Raw genomic sequence first — 16257 nt, 5'->3', positions numbered from 1 at the left:
CAAATCTGGGTTGGGATGTCATGACAAGCCAGACACTAACGTGTTTCCTGGTCTCTTGATCTCTTCATGGCTTTTGATAGTATTGACCATGGTATCCGTTTGGACCGGACCGGCTCTGTGGGATGGGCATTGGTGGCACCATGCTGCGGTGGCTCCATTCATACCTGTGTCATGCCTCCATGGGATGAGTCCTTAGAGGAGGATGAGGAGCAGTGGATTGGCATAGCAGACCCAGAAGAGGGAACTCACACAAGATGCAGCTCCAGACCTCCACCCGTTGGAAGATGTTCAGGATACAGTTGGAGCACCTCAGTCAGACTCAGAGAGTGAACAGGAGGCCCCTCTGCTCCCTGCAGAGCAAAGATGCCTGCGAGTAGCAGAACAATGCAGGCGTTCTGGCATTTAAGCTCCCAGGAGTCGGAGGGCTGATTGCTAGCACCTGAACCAGGCAGGGGAGCCTTTTGCCCTCTGCTGGAAGCAATGTCAGACACCCGCATCAGACCCTTGACCAGCCATGCCCTGTTGAGTTTTGAAACCTAGATTGCCTTGTGAGAATATCTTGCTTTGTTAATTGACTTTGCCTTTTGGAAGATGAACTGGTACTTGCATTGAGACCCCTTGACCTTCCCCCTTGCTTCCCCACATTCTCTTCAAGCCTTATCTACTTTATAACCAAGCCCCTGCTTATGCAGCTGCTGGCTAATTGTTTTACAATGCCATTAATCACTTTGGTGCAGCCAGCAGAGACTGACATCTTGCTTCCAGCTTAAATAGGAGAAGCAAGGGCTGGGAATTTCTCTGCTATGGAACAACTCCAGCAGGAAAACAGGCTCCTGCACTTGCAGGTAAATCAGCTAATGATGGCTGTTCAAGCTTTGCAAACCCAGCTGGGAGGAGCCCTCCACCTCCCTTGCTGTGCCCTTCCTTTCCCCCTTCCTTTCCCTTTTTTTGTTCAGGTGGGGCAAGTGGCTGGGTTGAGTTGTTCTTTGTTTTTGCTTTTTTGCTGTCTTGCTAATGATCTTCTTTCTCTTCTCTACCTTTACTGATTCTTATTAACAACATTTTTCTGTTCAGGGAATCTGGCATTTTCTCTTGTCTAACTGTGTTTTAGCTGCTGGAACTATCAAGGGTAGTATTTCTATCACAGGGTGCCTTGAGTTCATGTGTTCCCACTGGTTAAATATGGTTTTGTTAGAACATATTTCACATCCCAGAAGAGCATTATACTGTATATAAAACTTCTTAACCTGTCTTTATGTTAGAGACATTAAGGGTTCTAAAAGTTGGCATAAGCACATTAAGATAGCCAGCAAAGAGGTGTAGTATGCAAAGCATGAGAGAGAGAGAGAGAGAGAGAGAGAGAGAGAGAGAGAAGGCAACAATAGGGAGGTTACATGTTAGACTGACATAGAAAGGCAAATGTGAATATAGACTTTGTTCAGTTGCTTTTCATATACGTAAAATAAGCTCTCTTCAAAATATCTCATGCTTTTTCTTTCTACCTATTCATTGGTTCTTTGTCTTATGGGGCCTTTAATTTTTTTCTTCTAAATCAGCATCTTTTGTTGCCATTTTGATTCCGGCTGTATGAAGGCTTTGCAACTCACTTCTACTTGCTTGACTTCACTGACCTGACCCTTTCCAAACCTATTGTACTCTGCATTTCTGCGAGATGGTAAATGAGCTTTAAGCTGGCATTGGCTTGTTTTTGGAGCTACATTGCTACACTTACAACTACCCTTTGGGTCTAGCTAATGAAAGAGTTCCTGCAGGCTATCAGGGAGATGTGCGGAGGAGATGGAAACCAGCTCTTACCTTTCCGAGTTATTATGACAGGACAAAAAGTGTGTAAATTAAAAGAGAGAAAGAATTGGGATTTGGTTTCTTTCTTTTTTCCCCCCACCTAGTGCTTCCCATCATTAAAGAAAGCTCAGTTGCCTTCACTCAGCAAACTGCCCTTTAAATCTGTAGACCAGAAATTCATGGAGAAGTCAAAGAACCAGTTAAATAACTTCTTACAGGTAAGAGACAGCAATATCAATATCTATCTTATTTTTTTATTATTTTGCTAACTCAGAAAGGTTCATTGTACATTTTTCCTGAGCTTTAGAGTACGGGATTCAATTTCTTAGTTGCAGATTCTGGCTTTTTTCCCCCTGATCTTCTTTTTTTGGCCTTTTCACACATTGTGGCCCAAATTCTGAGAAAACCACAATTTAAGCCCTGTTGATTTCAATAGGCCATTACTTAGAACCAGTGGTGTCTGGAAATCACTGGACCTGATGGGATGGCCCAAGGAAGTCACCGGAGGTGGGGCTAATTTGTTCTGGTTTTCTCCCCATCCTCCTCCCTTGCAAGGATACTGTGGACACTTAAGCAGTGCAGCAGTGAACATAGTGGTATGAGTCTGCCCCACCTTGCCCTGGTGACCAGCCTCCCATGCTTGCAATAAACTTATGTCCATTTATGTAACTTTGAAGTCAACACTGAGGACATTGAACTTGTCAACGATTATCAATACCGTGGCACAGTCATTAACCAAAAGGGAGACAATAGTCAAGAAATCAGAAGGCTAGGACTGGGGAGGTAGCCATGAGAGAACTAGAAAAGGTCCTCAAACGCAGAGATGTATCACTGAACACCAAAATCAGGACCATTCAGACCGTGGTATTCCTGATGTCTATGTATGGATGTGAAAGTAGGACAGTGAAAAAAATGGATAAGAGCAAAATCAACTCATTTGAAATGTGTTGGAGGAGAGCTTTGCGGATACCATGGACCATGAAAAAGACAAATAATTGGGTGTTAGAAGAAACTAAACCAGAACTATCACTAGAAGTAAATGATGAAACTGAAGTTATCATACTTTGGACACACAATAAGAAGATATGATTCAGTAGAAAAGACAATAATTCTGGGAAAAACAGAAGGGAGTAGAAAAAGAGGAAGATGAAACAAGAGATGGATTAATTTCATAAAGGAAGCCACAGACCTGAACTTACAAGATCTGAACAGGTTGGTTTACAACAAATGCTATTGGAGGTCACTGATTCATAGGGTCACCATAAGTCGTAATTTACTTGAAGGCACATAACACACACTTTCAGTGCGACTTTAGTATGATTAACTTGATCTTGATTTAGGCCTATGTTATTTAAGTGTATAACTCATATATTTTAAGTGTACACCTGACATATATTAAAGTAAGATAAACCAACATTTGCAACATATGTCTTAGCCCAATGTAGCAAACAGCTCTCAACACTTACTTTGCTTTGGATGTCTGTAGCATAACAGATCCTACTTTTCTGTTGTGTTCTCTAAGCCAATTTAGGTATTTTCTCAAAAGGTCTCACGCACACTTAATCTTTTGATGAATTCTATGGCTCTTCAGTGTATCTAAAGAAAAAGATCTGCAACCTTCTTATGTCTTAATCTCACTGCCAACCATTACCAGCCATCAATAATAAATAAATAAATAATATTATTTCCCGTCCTTCCTCCCAAAGGAGCCCAGGGTAGCAAACAAGTGATAAATCAGTAAAACATCTTAAAAACATTTTAAAACAATTCCAGGACGGATGAAGACTGGAACAAAAGTATCTACCTAAAAGGCTTGTTGAAAGAGGAAGGTCTTCAGTAGATGCTGAAAAGAGAGATGGCACCTGTCTAATATTTAAGGGGAGGGAATTCCAAAGGGTAGGTACCACAATACTAAAGGCCCGATTCCTATTAATCATGATATATTTTCTCTAACCCCAAGTAGAGATGCAGCTGCAAATTTTGTATAGCTTGTCCTGCTGGGTGGTTTGTTGGTTCTAAAACTTCAGTTGAAGGCAATCCAGGAGTTCCACACTTGTATTTCTTACAGCCAAAGTAAAGTGATGTTTTGCAAGACTGAAGGGGGGGCAAGTTTCAGAGCATGTGAAATGTACAGCTGTGCTTGGTGTGAAGAATACAGACATGCATCTTAGGACAACAGTGTCTTAAGTATAGGCCTACATGCTTTTGTTTCACTGCTTAGATTTGTGTAATTTGGTGATAAAATTGATATGTATCCCTAATAACGTTTGTGCTCATCTTAAGGTGCGTGTTTCTGCTTGTGTATTTATAATTTTTAAGGGGGCTTTTAGAGGAATTCCTTGTGGATTTCACTTGGTCTTATCAAGTCCCCCCAAACCAGCTTTGACTGTTTTGCTTATTAATAGTGTAGATTGGCCTTCTTAAGTTGGTGCCCTTCAGATGTTTTAGAGATGTTTAGAACTCCCATCAGCCCAAGCAAGCAGGTACAATGAGAGGCATCCAATTGGTGAGGGCTGGTGTAGGTGTTGCAATATAGCTTCTCACAAATTTATATTGAAAGAGAAAATGCTTTGATATTCTTGTGGTGGTAGTGGTAGTAGTAGTCATTGTCAACTCTAGTATCATAGCCATGCAGCTGGATTCCATGTGTCTGAAATACATTATTAAACAGTGCTTACTTAGGTATCCATACAATTCTAGTCCACGTTGAGGTAGTCATTCAAATGCTTGGTAAAGCATAATGGCATGGTCAGAGTGTATTTTTGAGGGAATCCTATATATTGAGTAATCTATGTGTACTGTACCACGTCAGAATCCATTTTCCTTTTCTTCAGAAAATGAAGAATGCATTTTCCTCCAGTTTGTGGTGGGAGGATCATAGAATCATAGAATAGTAGAGTTGGAAGGGGCCTATAAGGATAGTTTTCTGCTTTAGAAAACTGTCACGTTGGGGAGAAAAATTAAATGAAACCCTCTTCTTGGCATGGTAGCTTTCTCTGGGCAGGGAATATTCATTCCTGTGGTTTCCCTCGTCTGTGTTCTGATGAGGGAACATCTCGTGTCTCGGGAAATATTTCATTTAAAGTACTTATGGGTGGCCTTTCTGGATGAAGTCTTGTCAAAGTAGGAGCCTTGTGTACTCCCTCAGTCTACCTCAGTGCATAGATTGGCCCTTATATTGATCATCCATAAGAAAATTATGTTTGTCACCCTAAGTGTTAATTAAATCAAATGTGAACGGGTGGATTCAGTAACTCTTGTTCAGGATCAAAGAAAATGTAGAGCAAATAATGTGTTGGGCCCATATTAGATGTTTAGGAGGAGTCTTAGTATGGAGGAACGTGGGTGATGCCACCCCAATTTCAGTGATTACGGGCAGAGGGAAGTATAGCCATGGGGATGTGGTGAATTACCTTAGAAGGCGAAGGCAAGGCTATCTGCGCCTTATTCCTTGCTGCCACTCCTCTCATGGATGTGTTCCTCGTTGCTCACCTGCTGTGCCCACTGGTCTGTGTGTGTTGTTGTTTAACGCCAGATCGGTACATAAGACCACTCTTATTCATGACTTGATTGTGGATGAAGGTGCCAATTTGGTGTGCATTACCGAGACCTGGGTGGGTGAGCTTGGAGCAGTTGATCTGACCCAACCTTGCCCACCTGGATACTCGGTGCAACACCAGCACAGGCTGAAGGGACGGTGGAGAGGAGTTGCTGTGGTCTACAGAACTTCCATCTCTGTCACCAGGAAACCACTCTGTCTTGGAGCTGGCTGTGAGGGCCTGCACCTGGTGTCAGGCCGAGGAGACAGTAAACTAGGGTTGTTGCTGGTGTATCGTCCACCCTGCTGCCCAGCAGCTTCTCTGACCGAGCTGGTGGAGGTCATCTCGGCTGTTGTGTTGCAGGAGCCCAGAACGATAGTGCTGGGTGATTTCAATGTCCATGCTGAGGCTGCCTCTAGTGTTCCGGCTCGGGACTTCGTGGCCTCCATGACGACCATGGGGCTGTCTCAAGTTGTTATTGGCCCAACACATAGGGCAGGGCACACCCTCGACTTGGTTTTTGCTCCAGATGGAGGAAGGGATGGTCTGGAGATGGGGTGTGTGTGGATGTCACCCCATTGTCATGGTCAGATCACTTCCTGGTGAAGTTTAGACTCATGGCTCCGATCCTTCCCTGCACGGGTGGTGGACAGATTAAGATGGTCTGTCCCAGGAGCCTAATAGAATCCACAGGATTCCTGAATGCCCTGGGGGAGTTCCCAGTAAATAGAGCAGGTGACCTTGTCACACTGTTGAACAGCGTGGTGTGTCGGGCTCTCGACACGGTTGCCCCCGAGCGCCCTCTCTGGCACTGTGGAGCCCGGCTTGCACCTTGGTACACCAGTGAGCTAAGGGCAATGAAACAGGCTGGACGACGGCTAGAGCTCAAGCAGCAAAAGACGTGCTGTGAGGCTGATCGGGCACAAGTAAAACATCATTACCATGCCTACTGTGAGGCGATGAGGGCGGCGAAGAAGGCCCATTTCTCTGCCTCCATCGCATCCTTAAGTAGCCCTCCATTGGAGCTTTTCCGTATTGTCAGGGGTCTGTTGACATCAACTCAAGGAAATGGAGTTTTAGACCCTTCAGAAGCCCACTGTAAGTAGTTTGCAAGGGACTTTGAGGATAAAGTTGCTTGCCTCCGTAGCAGTCTTGATGCCCCCTCCACATCTACTGTAGTCCCCAATGAGGTGTCCAGTGCAACGTCTGCTGCAACGTGTTGGGAATGGTTTCAGTTGATGTGGCTGATGACGTGGACAAGGTCCTTGCAATGATGTGGCCAGCAACATGTCCTCTCGATCCTTGCCCTTCTTGGCTTAGTAAAGCTTGCCGAGGGAGTCTGACCAAGTAGATTCAGGGTGTGATCAACGCATCATTGCGGGAGGGAGTGCTTCCAGCCGCCTTGAAAGAGGCAGTGATCCGGCCACTCCTGAAAAAGCCCACCCTGGACCCATTGGCTTGTGACAACTACCAACTGGTTGCAAATACCCCCTTCTTAGAGAAGGTGATTGAGAGGATTGTGGCGCAGCAACTACAAGTTCTGTTGGATGACAGATTATCTTGACCCATCCCAGTCTGGCTTCAGGCCTGGTTATGGGACTGAATCGGCCTTGGTCACCCTGATGGATGACCTTTATCGGGAGAAGCATGGGGAGTGCAACCCTGTTATTCTTACTTGATCTCTCAGCGGCTTTTGATACCATTGACCATGGTATCCTTCTGGGCCAACTAGGTGAGCTGGGTATCGGAGGCATTGTTTTACAGTAGTTCCGATCCTATCTCCAAGGTCGCTCTCAGAGAATAGCATTGGGTGACTGTATTTGGCCCCCTGGCAGCTGTGCTGTGGGGTGCCGCAGGGTACCACCTTGTCCCCCATGCTGTTTAACATCTATATGAAGCCCTTGGGAGCAGTTAGCAGGAGCTTTGGGGTGAGGTGTCAGCAGTATGCTGACGATACCCAGCTCTATTTCTCCATAACATCTGGATCAGGAGATGCCGTGCAAGCCCTGGACCGCTGCCTGGACTCGGTGGTGGGCTGCATAAGGGCCAGTAAACTGAGTCTGAATCCCAGCAAGATGGAGGCACTGTGGGTTGGTGGTTCCCGAGTTCGGATAATTGGTCAGTTGCCTGCTTTGGATGGGGTTGTACTCCCTCTGAAAGAGCAGGTCCGTAGCCTGGGGATACTCCTGGATCCGTCTTTGTTGCTAGAGGCCCAGGTGACCTCAGTGGCTAGGAGTGCCTTTTACCAGCTTTGGCTGGTAAGACAGCTGTGGCCGTTTCTGGACCAGGATAGCCTGACCACTGTTGTCCACACACTGGTAACCTCCAGGCTGGATTACTGTAATGCGCTCTGTGTGGGGCTGCCCTTGAGGTTGGTCCGGAAGTTGCAGCTGGTGCAAAATGCAGTGGCGAGACTGCTCACTGGGGCAGGGCATCACCAACATGCCACCCCGCTGCTGAAAGAATTGCACTGGCTGCCTGTTTGCTACCGGGCCAAGTTCAAGGTTCTAGTTTTGGTGTACAAAGCCCTATACAGCTCAGGACCAGGATACCTGAAAGACCGTCTTTTCCCTTATATACCCAGTCGATCAATGCGCTCTGCAGGTGAGGGCCTCCTGCAGATACCATCTTATCAGGAGGTTCGTTCTGCACAATATAGGAAACGGACCTTTAGTGTGGCAGCACCTACCCTGTGGAATTCCCTCCCCTTGAATATTAGGCAGGCGCCATCTCTGCTATCTTTATGGCGCCTTTTGAAGACTTTCCTCTTTCAACAAGCCTTTTAAATTGAGACCTATCCCAGTCTGCATCTGTGTTAGAATTGCTTAATATGTTTTTAATAATGTTTTTTACCCTTTCTTAAAGTTGTTTGTTTTAAAATGTTTTTAACACTGTTTTATTTTAATGTATTTTAAGATCTGTTTTTATGATGTTTTAAAGTGTTTTAGCGCTTTGTTTGCCGCCCTGGGCTCCTGCTGGGAGGATGGGCGGGATACAAATTAAATAATAAATAAATAAATAATAGTAAAGTTCTAAAAAATAATGTGGGGGTAAATATTTGGTGCCCCAAATTGCCATTATGCATGTAGAGAGCGAATGTGCAGCTTGCACATTACCCATGGTAAGGGGCTTGATGTGGACAGCTGGGAGAAGTTCAGGTAACCACTGACCACACTAGTGGCAAGGCCTACAAATTGTCCCTTAGCAGCCTTCTTAGGCCATTGTTCGGTAGTCCATCTCACAGTTGGTGTTAAAAAGCATAAACGTGATGTTTCCTCAGTGCTGTTTTTAGGTGCTAACTTTCAGTTAACATAATTGTCAGGAATGTGCTTAGAAGCTACTGAAAACTTTTGGTTCCAGAAGGCACTGGACTTTGTGAACCCTTGCGGTTGGCTGGCTGACATTGGCAGTGCTGATTAACACTACTTGTCCGACATCTTGCAGAGCATCTTTTTGCTTTTAAAAAAATCTACACTTACCGTGTCTTGAGAATCTCTCTTCTGTCCTCTTCCACAGAAATTGCTTTCCGATGAAAGGCTCTGTCAGAGTGAAGCACTTTATGCCTTTTTAAGCCCTTCCCCGGAACACCTCAAGGTCATTGATATACAGGGAAAGAAATCATCTTTTTCACTATCTTCTTTTTTGGAGAGGCTTCCTGGTGACTTCTTTTCTCATCAGGAGGTGAGTGGATGAAGAACAATATTTATGGTAGATTCATAATTAGGAAACATCCATATGTCCTCTCAGATGAACTTTTCACAAAATTAAGTGAAACAATGGCAAGATAATAAAGTGCTGTGCCAATTTGTGTGCCATCCCCACATTTCACTGGCATCTTCTCTGTGCAAGCTCTGTTGAAAATAAAGTTTAAATTCAATGGGACTTGCACAAAAAAGATTCCTGGTAAACGAAGCAAATACTTGGCATGTATTAGTTCCCATGTCCAGTCCATGCCCTCTCCAGTTTAATATTCCTGGGCAGCGAAGCTGGGCAAAATATTTACCCAGTATTCTGGAAAGCTGCTATCAGTACAGAAGCATCATTGATCTGACAATACAAGGTGGTTCCTTCTCCTTGACCTCTCCTGTTATGGCTATTCTCATTCATTTAATTTAATTTATTGCCAGGAAGATAGGACATAATAGAATGATGAGAGTCAAGACCAGGGCCAGCTCTAAAGGGTGGCCAGGTGGGGCCCTGCCTGAGGGCCCCTTGGTCCACAGGGGCCCCTGGTTATGGTAGGGGAGTAGTGCTCCCCTACTGCGGCAGATTTCCTGCCGTGGATCGCAGGGAGGGAGTTCCCGCTCACTTACCTGCCCATCCCAAGGGCGGGGGAGTAGCACTCCTCTTCAGCGGCAGGCACCCGCCCGCGCCCTCACTCGTCTCCCTCGCTCGCCCCTCCCGCTCCTCCACCTGCCTGGTAGGTAGGTAGGTGGGGCGTGTGTGCATGTGTCAGGGTCCAGGGTAGGCTGGTACCCAAAGGCCTCAGCATACCTGGGGCTGGCCCTGGTCAAGACTATACAGAGATTTATGTTACACAGTATCTCATCACTTGAAGACTTCTCACTTAAAATGTATAATTCTATCCATTGAAAAATATTATATCAAGTTATGTGAAATAATTTGTGACTATTTCAACATACAGATTCTTGCTGGAGGTACGGATATTGACTGATGAGCACAGGGCTTGTCCTACCGCTAGGCAGAGGGAACAGCCTAGGATTGCTATCATAGGAGTAAGAGCAAAAAATGGATTTACTGAACCATGTTTTCGATCCTGTACTTCTATTTGTCCAGGAGGAGGCTGAAGATGATGACGATCTATCTGACTATGGGGAAGATGTGGATGGGAAACGGGATGCCCTTGCTGAGCCTTGCTTCATGCTGATAGGAGAGATTTTTGAGCTGCGAGGAAGTAAGTAATGGGCTTGCTGATTACCACACATCCTCAAAAAGATAGTGTATTTCTATGTTAAAATGCTTTCATGTACAGTTTTAATATGGGAAAGTGATTTTCTGAGACCAAATTTACATGTGACTTGAGCCATAGCTAAAGCATTTGCCTATGTAAAATGTTCTACATGTAACTTATCACATCTGCAAGTACCTTTTGCATGTAGTATTTGCATGCAGATGACTTGGACAGGTGTGCATGCAGAATTTGCACAGGCAAGTAAGTGCTTTACTCATGGCCCACATCAAACATAAAGCAGGTCCTGGAATACTAGTTTCCTTATGAATCCCAAATGTGGTTTTTAGAATTAGGACTGTGATCTTCCAGTCTCTCAAAATCCTTGGCCACATTTCATAACACATGATAGTTTGTGTCAACCTCTCCAAGGCATGTCATTATCTTAACTGCATAATCATAGGCCTGGATGAAACAACAAGTCAAGATTCAGAGAAACTAAAACACTGTCAAAAATTCTGATAAAGGTCTGGCCCATGGTGTCAAAAAGATTCTCCCCCCCCCTTCTACATGCACAAGCTGCAGCACACCTCGAACTCTCACTCCTCTCCCCTCTTCCTGCATGGCTGGGAGAACTTTGGCAGAGTTTATTTCAGTTTCCCTGAATCATCTTGACGTGTCATTTCAGCTAGACCAATGATTTTGATTTATACTAACTATGGTTAGTTTAAGCATGCTATTGTTATAATCCATGGTTTTAAGTTGGCTTGTTTTGAAGTTGATTCTTGGGTTCAGAACAGAAGCAGAGATTTGGGAAACAAAGTATATGCTGCCAAAGTCCTTCTGGCTGTATGGGAGGATGAGATGGGGGCAGAGGCTTCCTGTGCCTCATTCATATACCACTAAGTCATAGTTTAGTGTCAATGCATGGCCCCTGTGTTGCAGAAGTAACTCTCTAAAGAAACATTCTGAAGTCACATTTGTTGAGCAGAATAACCCTTTTGCTCATTTTCACATGGAAGAGTATATTTGTGTTGCATGCTTCATGTTTAAATCCTTAAAATGTATATTTAAAACAGGTAACACCAAATAAACAAGTTTTGTATTGCAATACATTTAAACCATCTGTGCATAAACAAAGCATTAGAAAATAATTGTTCTCCAGAAAGGTTGGACATTTTTAATTGTCCAAGCACCCTATAATGATTGTTGAGCAGGAGAGGCCGCATGATCATTTTCAGCAATTTAAAAAAAGGGGGGGGGGGACATAAATTGAGCGTATACTAACTGCATGCTTGGAGTTCACTTCTATGTGCTGCTTGCTTTTGTTTTAGTGTTTAAGTGGGTGAGGAAGACACTAATTGCACTAGTTCAAATCACTTTTGGAAGAACCATCAACAAGTGAGTACATTACATTTTCTCAATTTCTAGAATTTTCTGAATAAGCTACATAATGCATTAACAGCTGAAAACCATAGACTTGGCTAGCATGATTATTCAGAAAAAAGTTAGCCTCTGTGTGTTGTTCTGTATGTTTTTGTGCAAAAGAGAAGCTAAAGTTCACAAGTTTAAAGTCAAAATTCGAGACAAATGCTTATTTTTTCCCTTGAATGTCACATATCCTATGCACTCAGGACTGAACCAGAAAGCAAAAAATGACATTGTCAGGCTCTCCCAAAAATTAGTGCGAAGAACATTTGAATTTGTGTATATTTGTTAATTTTGCATAATTCTAATTGTGCTCTCATGGAGTGGTAGAGATACGAGTTACACAGCACATTCCCAAGTTTCTGAGACTTCATCAGGCATCCCCTACAAACTTTTAAACCTCTCTTCACAGCTTTAAGGACTAGAAACCTGCCCCTGTGCATGTGTGCGATTAAATCCAACAGTTTCAGGATGCTGAATTCTTCACTTGGTATCAAATGTGTATACGTTGTCGTCATATTAACGATATAATGTGAATGTAAGCCACCAGAGGGGGCGCAAGGACGGAGGATTGTAGCTATTTGCATGTTTTCAAGCTCTGCTTTCCCCCCTCTACAACGGAAAACATGGGACTATCATATCAGAAGTTAACACTGAACAAGTTTTATATTTTATATTTCATTTTTAGTGTTAAGATAGGTACATGTGTATTTAATTTATTACTACCACTGGCTATCATTTTGTCAATGAAACTCAGTTCACACTACTTGCAGCTGTCCTGTTTCCCCCACTTTTCATTCTTTTCCAGATTTGAGATTTTAACAGTTGTAAGAGTAACATTTAGATCAGTCCAAGCTGCTGCATTGTCTAGGTAACACATTGTAACCAGAACTACATTGGTTAATGTTGTGCGCTGTGGAAACTAAGTGTGTTGTTTGACACACAAACCATCTTTAGGAAATTTGGAGGTGAGTTAAAGGCATGTCTAGTCTGGCATAGTATTATGGCTAATTCTTCTTGACACTTCTCTTTCAAGGCAAATTCGTGACACTGTAAATTGGATCTTCAGTGAACCAATGCTTGTTTACTACATCAGTGTATTCCGAGATGCTTTTTGGCCAAATGGAAAATTAGCATCCAGCACAAAGCCCAGAAGTGAAGAGCAAAGCCGGGAAACAAAACAGAAAGCACAGCAAAAATTACTTGAAAACATTCCAGGTGAGCATATCAGTCATGTTTAATCCTTCAGAATGTAATGAATCAAAGGGGATGATAATAGTAAAAAATATTTGCCATTTGTATAGCCTTTTAGAATGTTCAAAGAACTTCACAGACAGGGTAAAGTGTTGCTTACTTTAACAAGCACATTAAATTTTAGCAAACTACACACTGAGTTGCACATTTAATCTGTAGATGGATTCCTGACGTCTGGCAAATGTTGCTCCCTGTGAGGGAAGTACTATTAGTTTTACAGTAAGTCAGGGTGGCATTTAGTTGATGTGGAAAGAGTAGAGAAGAGGAGAATTGAGGCTGCAATCCAATACACATTTACCTTGAAGTAAGTCCCACCGAACTCAGTGGAGCTTAGTTCTGTGTAGACATGTATTGGAACACAACCTAAAGAGGGAAATGTATTCTGCTTCTTAATCTATTGCTCCTAAATAATGAAAATAAAAGGGCATTTTCCATAGGAGGTATGCCATCAAGTGGGTAATGACTCCACCTATCGTCCGAAGGCAAGAATGTTTCTGAAGTCAAGACTAGGGACGTCAGGCCCCTCCCACTCTCCAGTTCATTCTTGCCTTCGTCCGTGCAAGATCTATAGCTAGTGACTAGATAGGTTTTTTGGTTTTGTGTGACAGAGGGTGGACTTCTTGTTTGTCTATTTTACCTTGTTCCCTTCCCTCTGTCCTGTCTTTTCCCGCTGTTTGTGTGTCTTTCCTGGGGAGCTCCCCGGGAATGTTCTCTTTGCCCGGGTGTTTTTTCTTCCCAGGACAAAGCCTAACGACGTTTTAGAGAGACCGTGACTGCGGCAACTGCGGCTGCAGTTTCCTCCCCCGCTCCACCGCTTCTTTTTCGTGCCCTGACGATTGGGAGCCTGCGGCTGCAGCTTCCTTTTGTCTTCGGCTTTTTTACGGGGCGGCGCTTCAATCTCCCGCCAGGAGCCTGTGTCTACGGCTCTCTGCCTGTCCTTTAGCGGCTTCTGCCGGTTGGGCCGCCTTACCTCCCCGATCCGACCACGGCGTTTTACTCCTCGCCGAGACAGTCTCTTCAGCCCGCGGCGGCGGCTTGCCTGTTTGCCGATTTTCTTCAGCTGGCTGTCCTGCTTCCCTTACGGAGGTTTTCCTGCCTAACTCCCCCAGCCGCGATTACGTCCTCAGCCCCACGGCTGTATAACTGTTCTAGACTGCCCTTTTACAGTTTTAAAAAATTTTTGGCGGCCGTTGTTTCGTTTGCTGGCGCTCCCAGGGGACCGCCATTGCTTCTTCATCCCCACTAGCCTCTTCTGATTGGCCAATTTTCCCACTTCTTTTCGTGGGCGCCATTTTGATTGTCTATTTTTTCCCGCTCTTTCTACTAGCCTGTTAGTATCGCAAAGGGGGGTCGCCCTTACTCGGGCTGTGGATAGCAGAACCCAGGCTCTCTTTCAACTCACTGTGTGATCTGCCCCTCGTGTGTGTGTTAAAAGATAGGATCCTATAGATCTACATAGGTTCCTTCATTAACTCCACTTCTGCTGCTGGCCCTGGCAACTATTTGATTACTGCTGCTATCTGGACCAGTACAAAGACTATTATTGCTGCTAGGACTGTGCAAAGCGGTTGACACTGTGCAAAGCTGTGCAAATATTACATTCTGCTCCATCCTGTACCAAGCCTGCCGATACTGTGCCAAGCTATCTGTGCATTCTGCCCCAATTGTGGCTGTGTATTAAGACTGTTCATAGTGTACATTCTGCCCCATTGTGGCAGTGTACTTAGCCAGCTACCAGTGCATTCTGCCCCAGTCGTGTGCCGTGTACTGCGCCTGTTCTAAGACTGTTCATTGTACATTCTGCCCCCATCATGGCAGTGTACTTAGCCATCTGCCAGTGCATTCTGCCCCAGTCGTGTGCCATGTACTGTGCCTGCTCGGGTCTGTGCATTCTGCCCCATCCGTGGCCGTGTACTGCTACCCTTTAAAATATATGATGGCAGAACAGCCAGAGACAACCCAGGCAACCAAGCCGCCACAACAGCCAGAGACAATCCAGATGACCAAGCCTAAACCTCCTAAGGCGGTCAAACATAAGCACTCAAAAGCAGTGGCCAAAACCAAACATCTTTCCAGCCACTGCGCAACCAAGCGGCCCCGCTATGTCTCTGTTCCGGTTCCAGAGGAGTCAAACCATGCACAGTTAACTACCCTTTTTCATTCTCCTGCTGCCTCCTCTGATGAGGAGGACTTTCCTGGCTTTCCTGTACAACCAACGGTCAACCAATCTGGGGCTTACTCCTCATCACTACCTGTGGGGCCGTCCGCTCTTCTGCCTATCCAAGAGCAACCATCTACATCTCCGGGACTGCAGCTGGACCACGAGTTCATCTCACAACTTCAGGGCATGCTGTCGTTTTTCGCTCAGAGACAGTCACCATCACAAGTTCCCGCTATCCCTCAATGCAGCGGGGAACACTTTGTATACAGTGAGACAAACCCATCAGGCTCCCCAGACCTGTTTGACATTGCCAGGGGCAGGTTCGTTGATTACGCCTCTTGTGAGGAGGAGTCCGCATTCGCGCTGCAAGACCAAGGAGACGAATGGAGTGACCATTCGGACCATGAGCAGGACACATCCTATCGCCTCTTCGATGCCTCAGATTACCAGCCCTTGGCGCGCAGAGTGTTGAACACCCTTGGCCTTCAATCTACTCCAACTGCAGCTGCCACTCCCGCTTTAAAGGGAGCCAGGGTCTTGAAATCCCCCACGCCAGCAGAAAACTTTCTCCCTGTGCCAGACCCCATCGCTAAATTGGCCAAGGACGAATGGTTCCACCCTTTACAGGCACGTCGCTTCAATAACATTGCGGACAGACTTTATCCTTTGGCCCCGGACTTTTCTACCAGACTGGCCATCCCTGGCATAGACGAGCCTATTTCCAGTTTAGTTTCCAGATCCCTCTTGCCAAGGGAAGGGGACTCTCATTTAAAGGATGCCACTGAGCGGAGACTGGACTTTGCTTTATGCAAGACCCATGAGGCCATCGCCTTTTCTATGCGTGCATCTACATCAGCCTCTATTTTCGCCAGGGCAGCGATGATGTGGTTAGACGACATCATCGAGGACCCCAATCCAGATCCTGCCACTCTGAACAGATCGCTACTCAAATTGCGCAAAACAGCTGCTTTCGTGGCCGACGCCACCTTGGATGCGAATCAGCTAGGAGCACGCGCTATGGCAGCTCAGGTTGTTGCCCGACGGACCCTCTGACTGCGTCACTGGCAGGCTGACTCTACTGCCAGAGTTAATCTATCATGGGCACCTTACGCCGGATCATTACTTTTCGGCGAAGAGGCGCTAAAGGCAGTGCTTGTTGACCC

At 45.1% G+C, this 16257-nt stretch overlaps 1 protein-coding gene across 9 annotated transcripts in view; it reads left to right on the top strand.

Annotated features, from left to right (window-relative positions):
* The window catches only part of SNX25 (sorting nexin 25), a 138386-nt gene that overhangs the window by 106217 nt on the left and 15912 nt on the right, over window positions 1-16257 (top strand). For 8 of the 9 annotated variants that reach the window (XR_009757721.1, XR_009757724.1, XR_009757722.1 and 5 more), the window contains exons 13-17: window positions 1908-2021; window positions 8859-9023; window positions 10140-10257; window positions 11586-11652; window positions 12716-12897. Coding sequence is in view for 4 of the 9 variants with exons in the window: in XM_061582897.1 (XP_061438881.1) it covers window positions 1908-2021; window positions 8859-9023; window positions 10140-10257; window positions 11586-11652; window positions 12716-12897 (646 nt within the window). In the remaining 5 variants the exon portion in view is untranslated. Of the gene's footprint in view, window positions 1-1907; window positions 2022-8858; window positions 9024-10139; window positions 10258-11585; window positions 11653-12715; window positions 12898-16257 lie in introns of those variants that run through there. The other variant, XM_061582898.1, reaches the window with a different exon arrangement.

The sequence above is a fragment of the Rhineura floridana genome, chromosome 9 (genome assembly GCF_030035675.1).
Source record: "Rhineura floridana isolate rRhiFlo1 chromosome 9, rRhiFlo1.hap2, whole genome shotgun sequence".
NCBI lineage: Eukaryota > Metazoa > Chordata > Lepidosauria > Squamata > Rhineuridae > Rhineura > Rhineura floridana.
The sequence above is the reverse complement of the archived record's forward strand: the minus strand, read 5'-3'. Positions and strand labels throughout refer to the sequence as shown.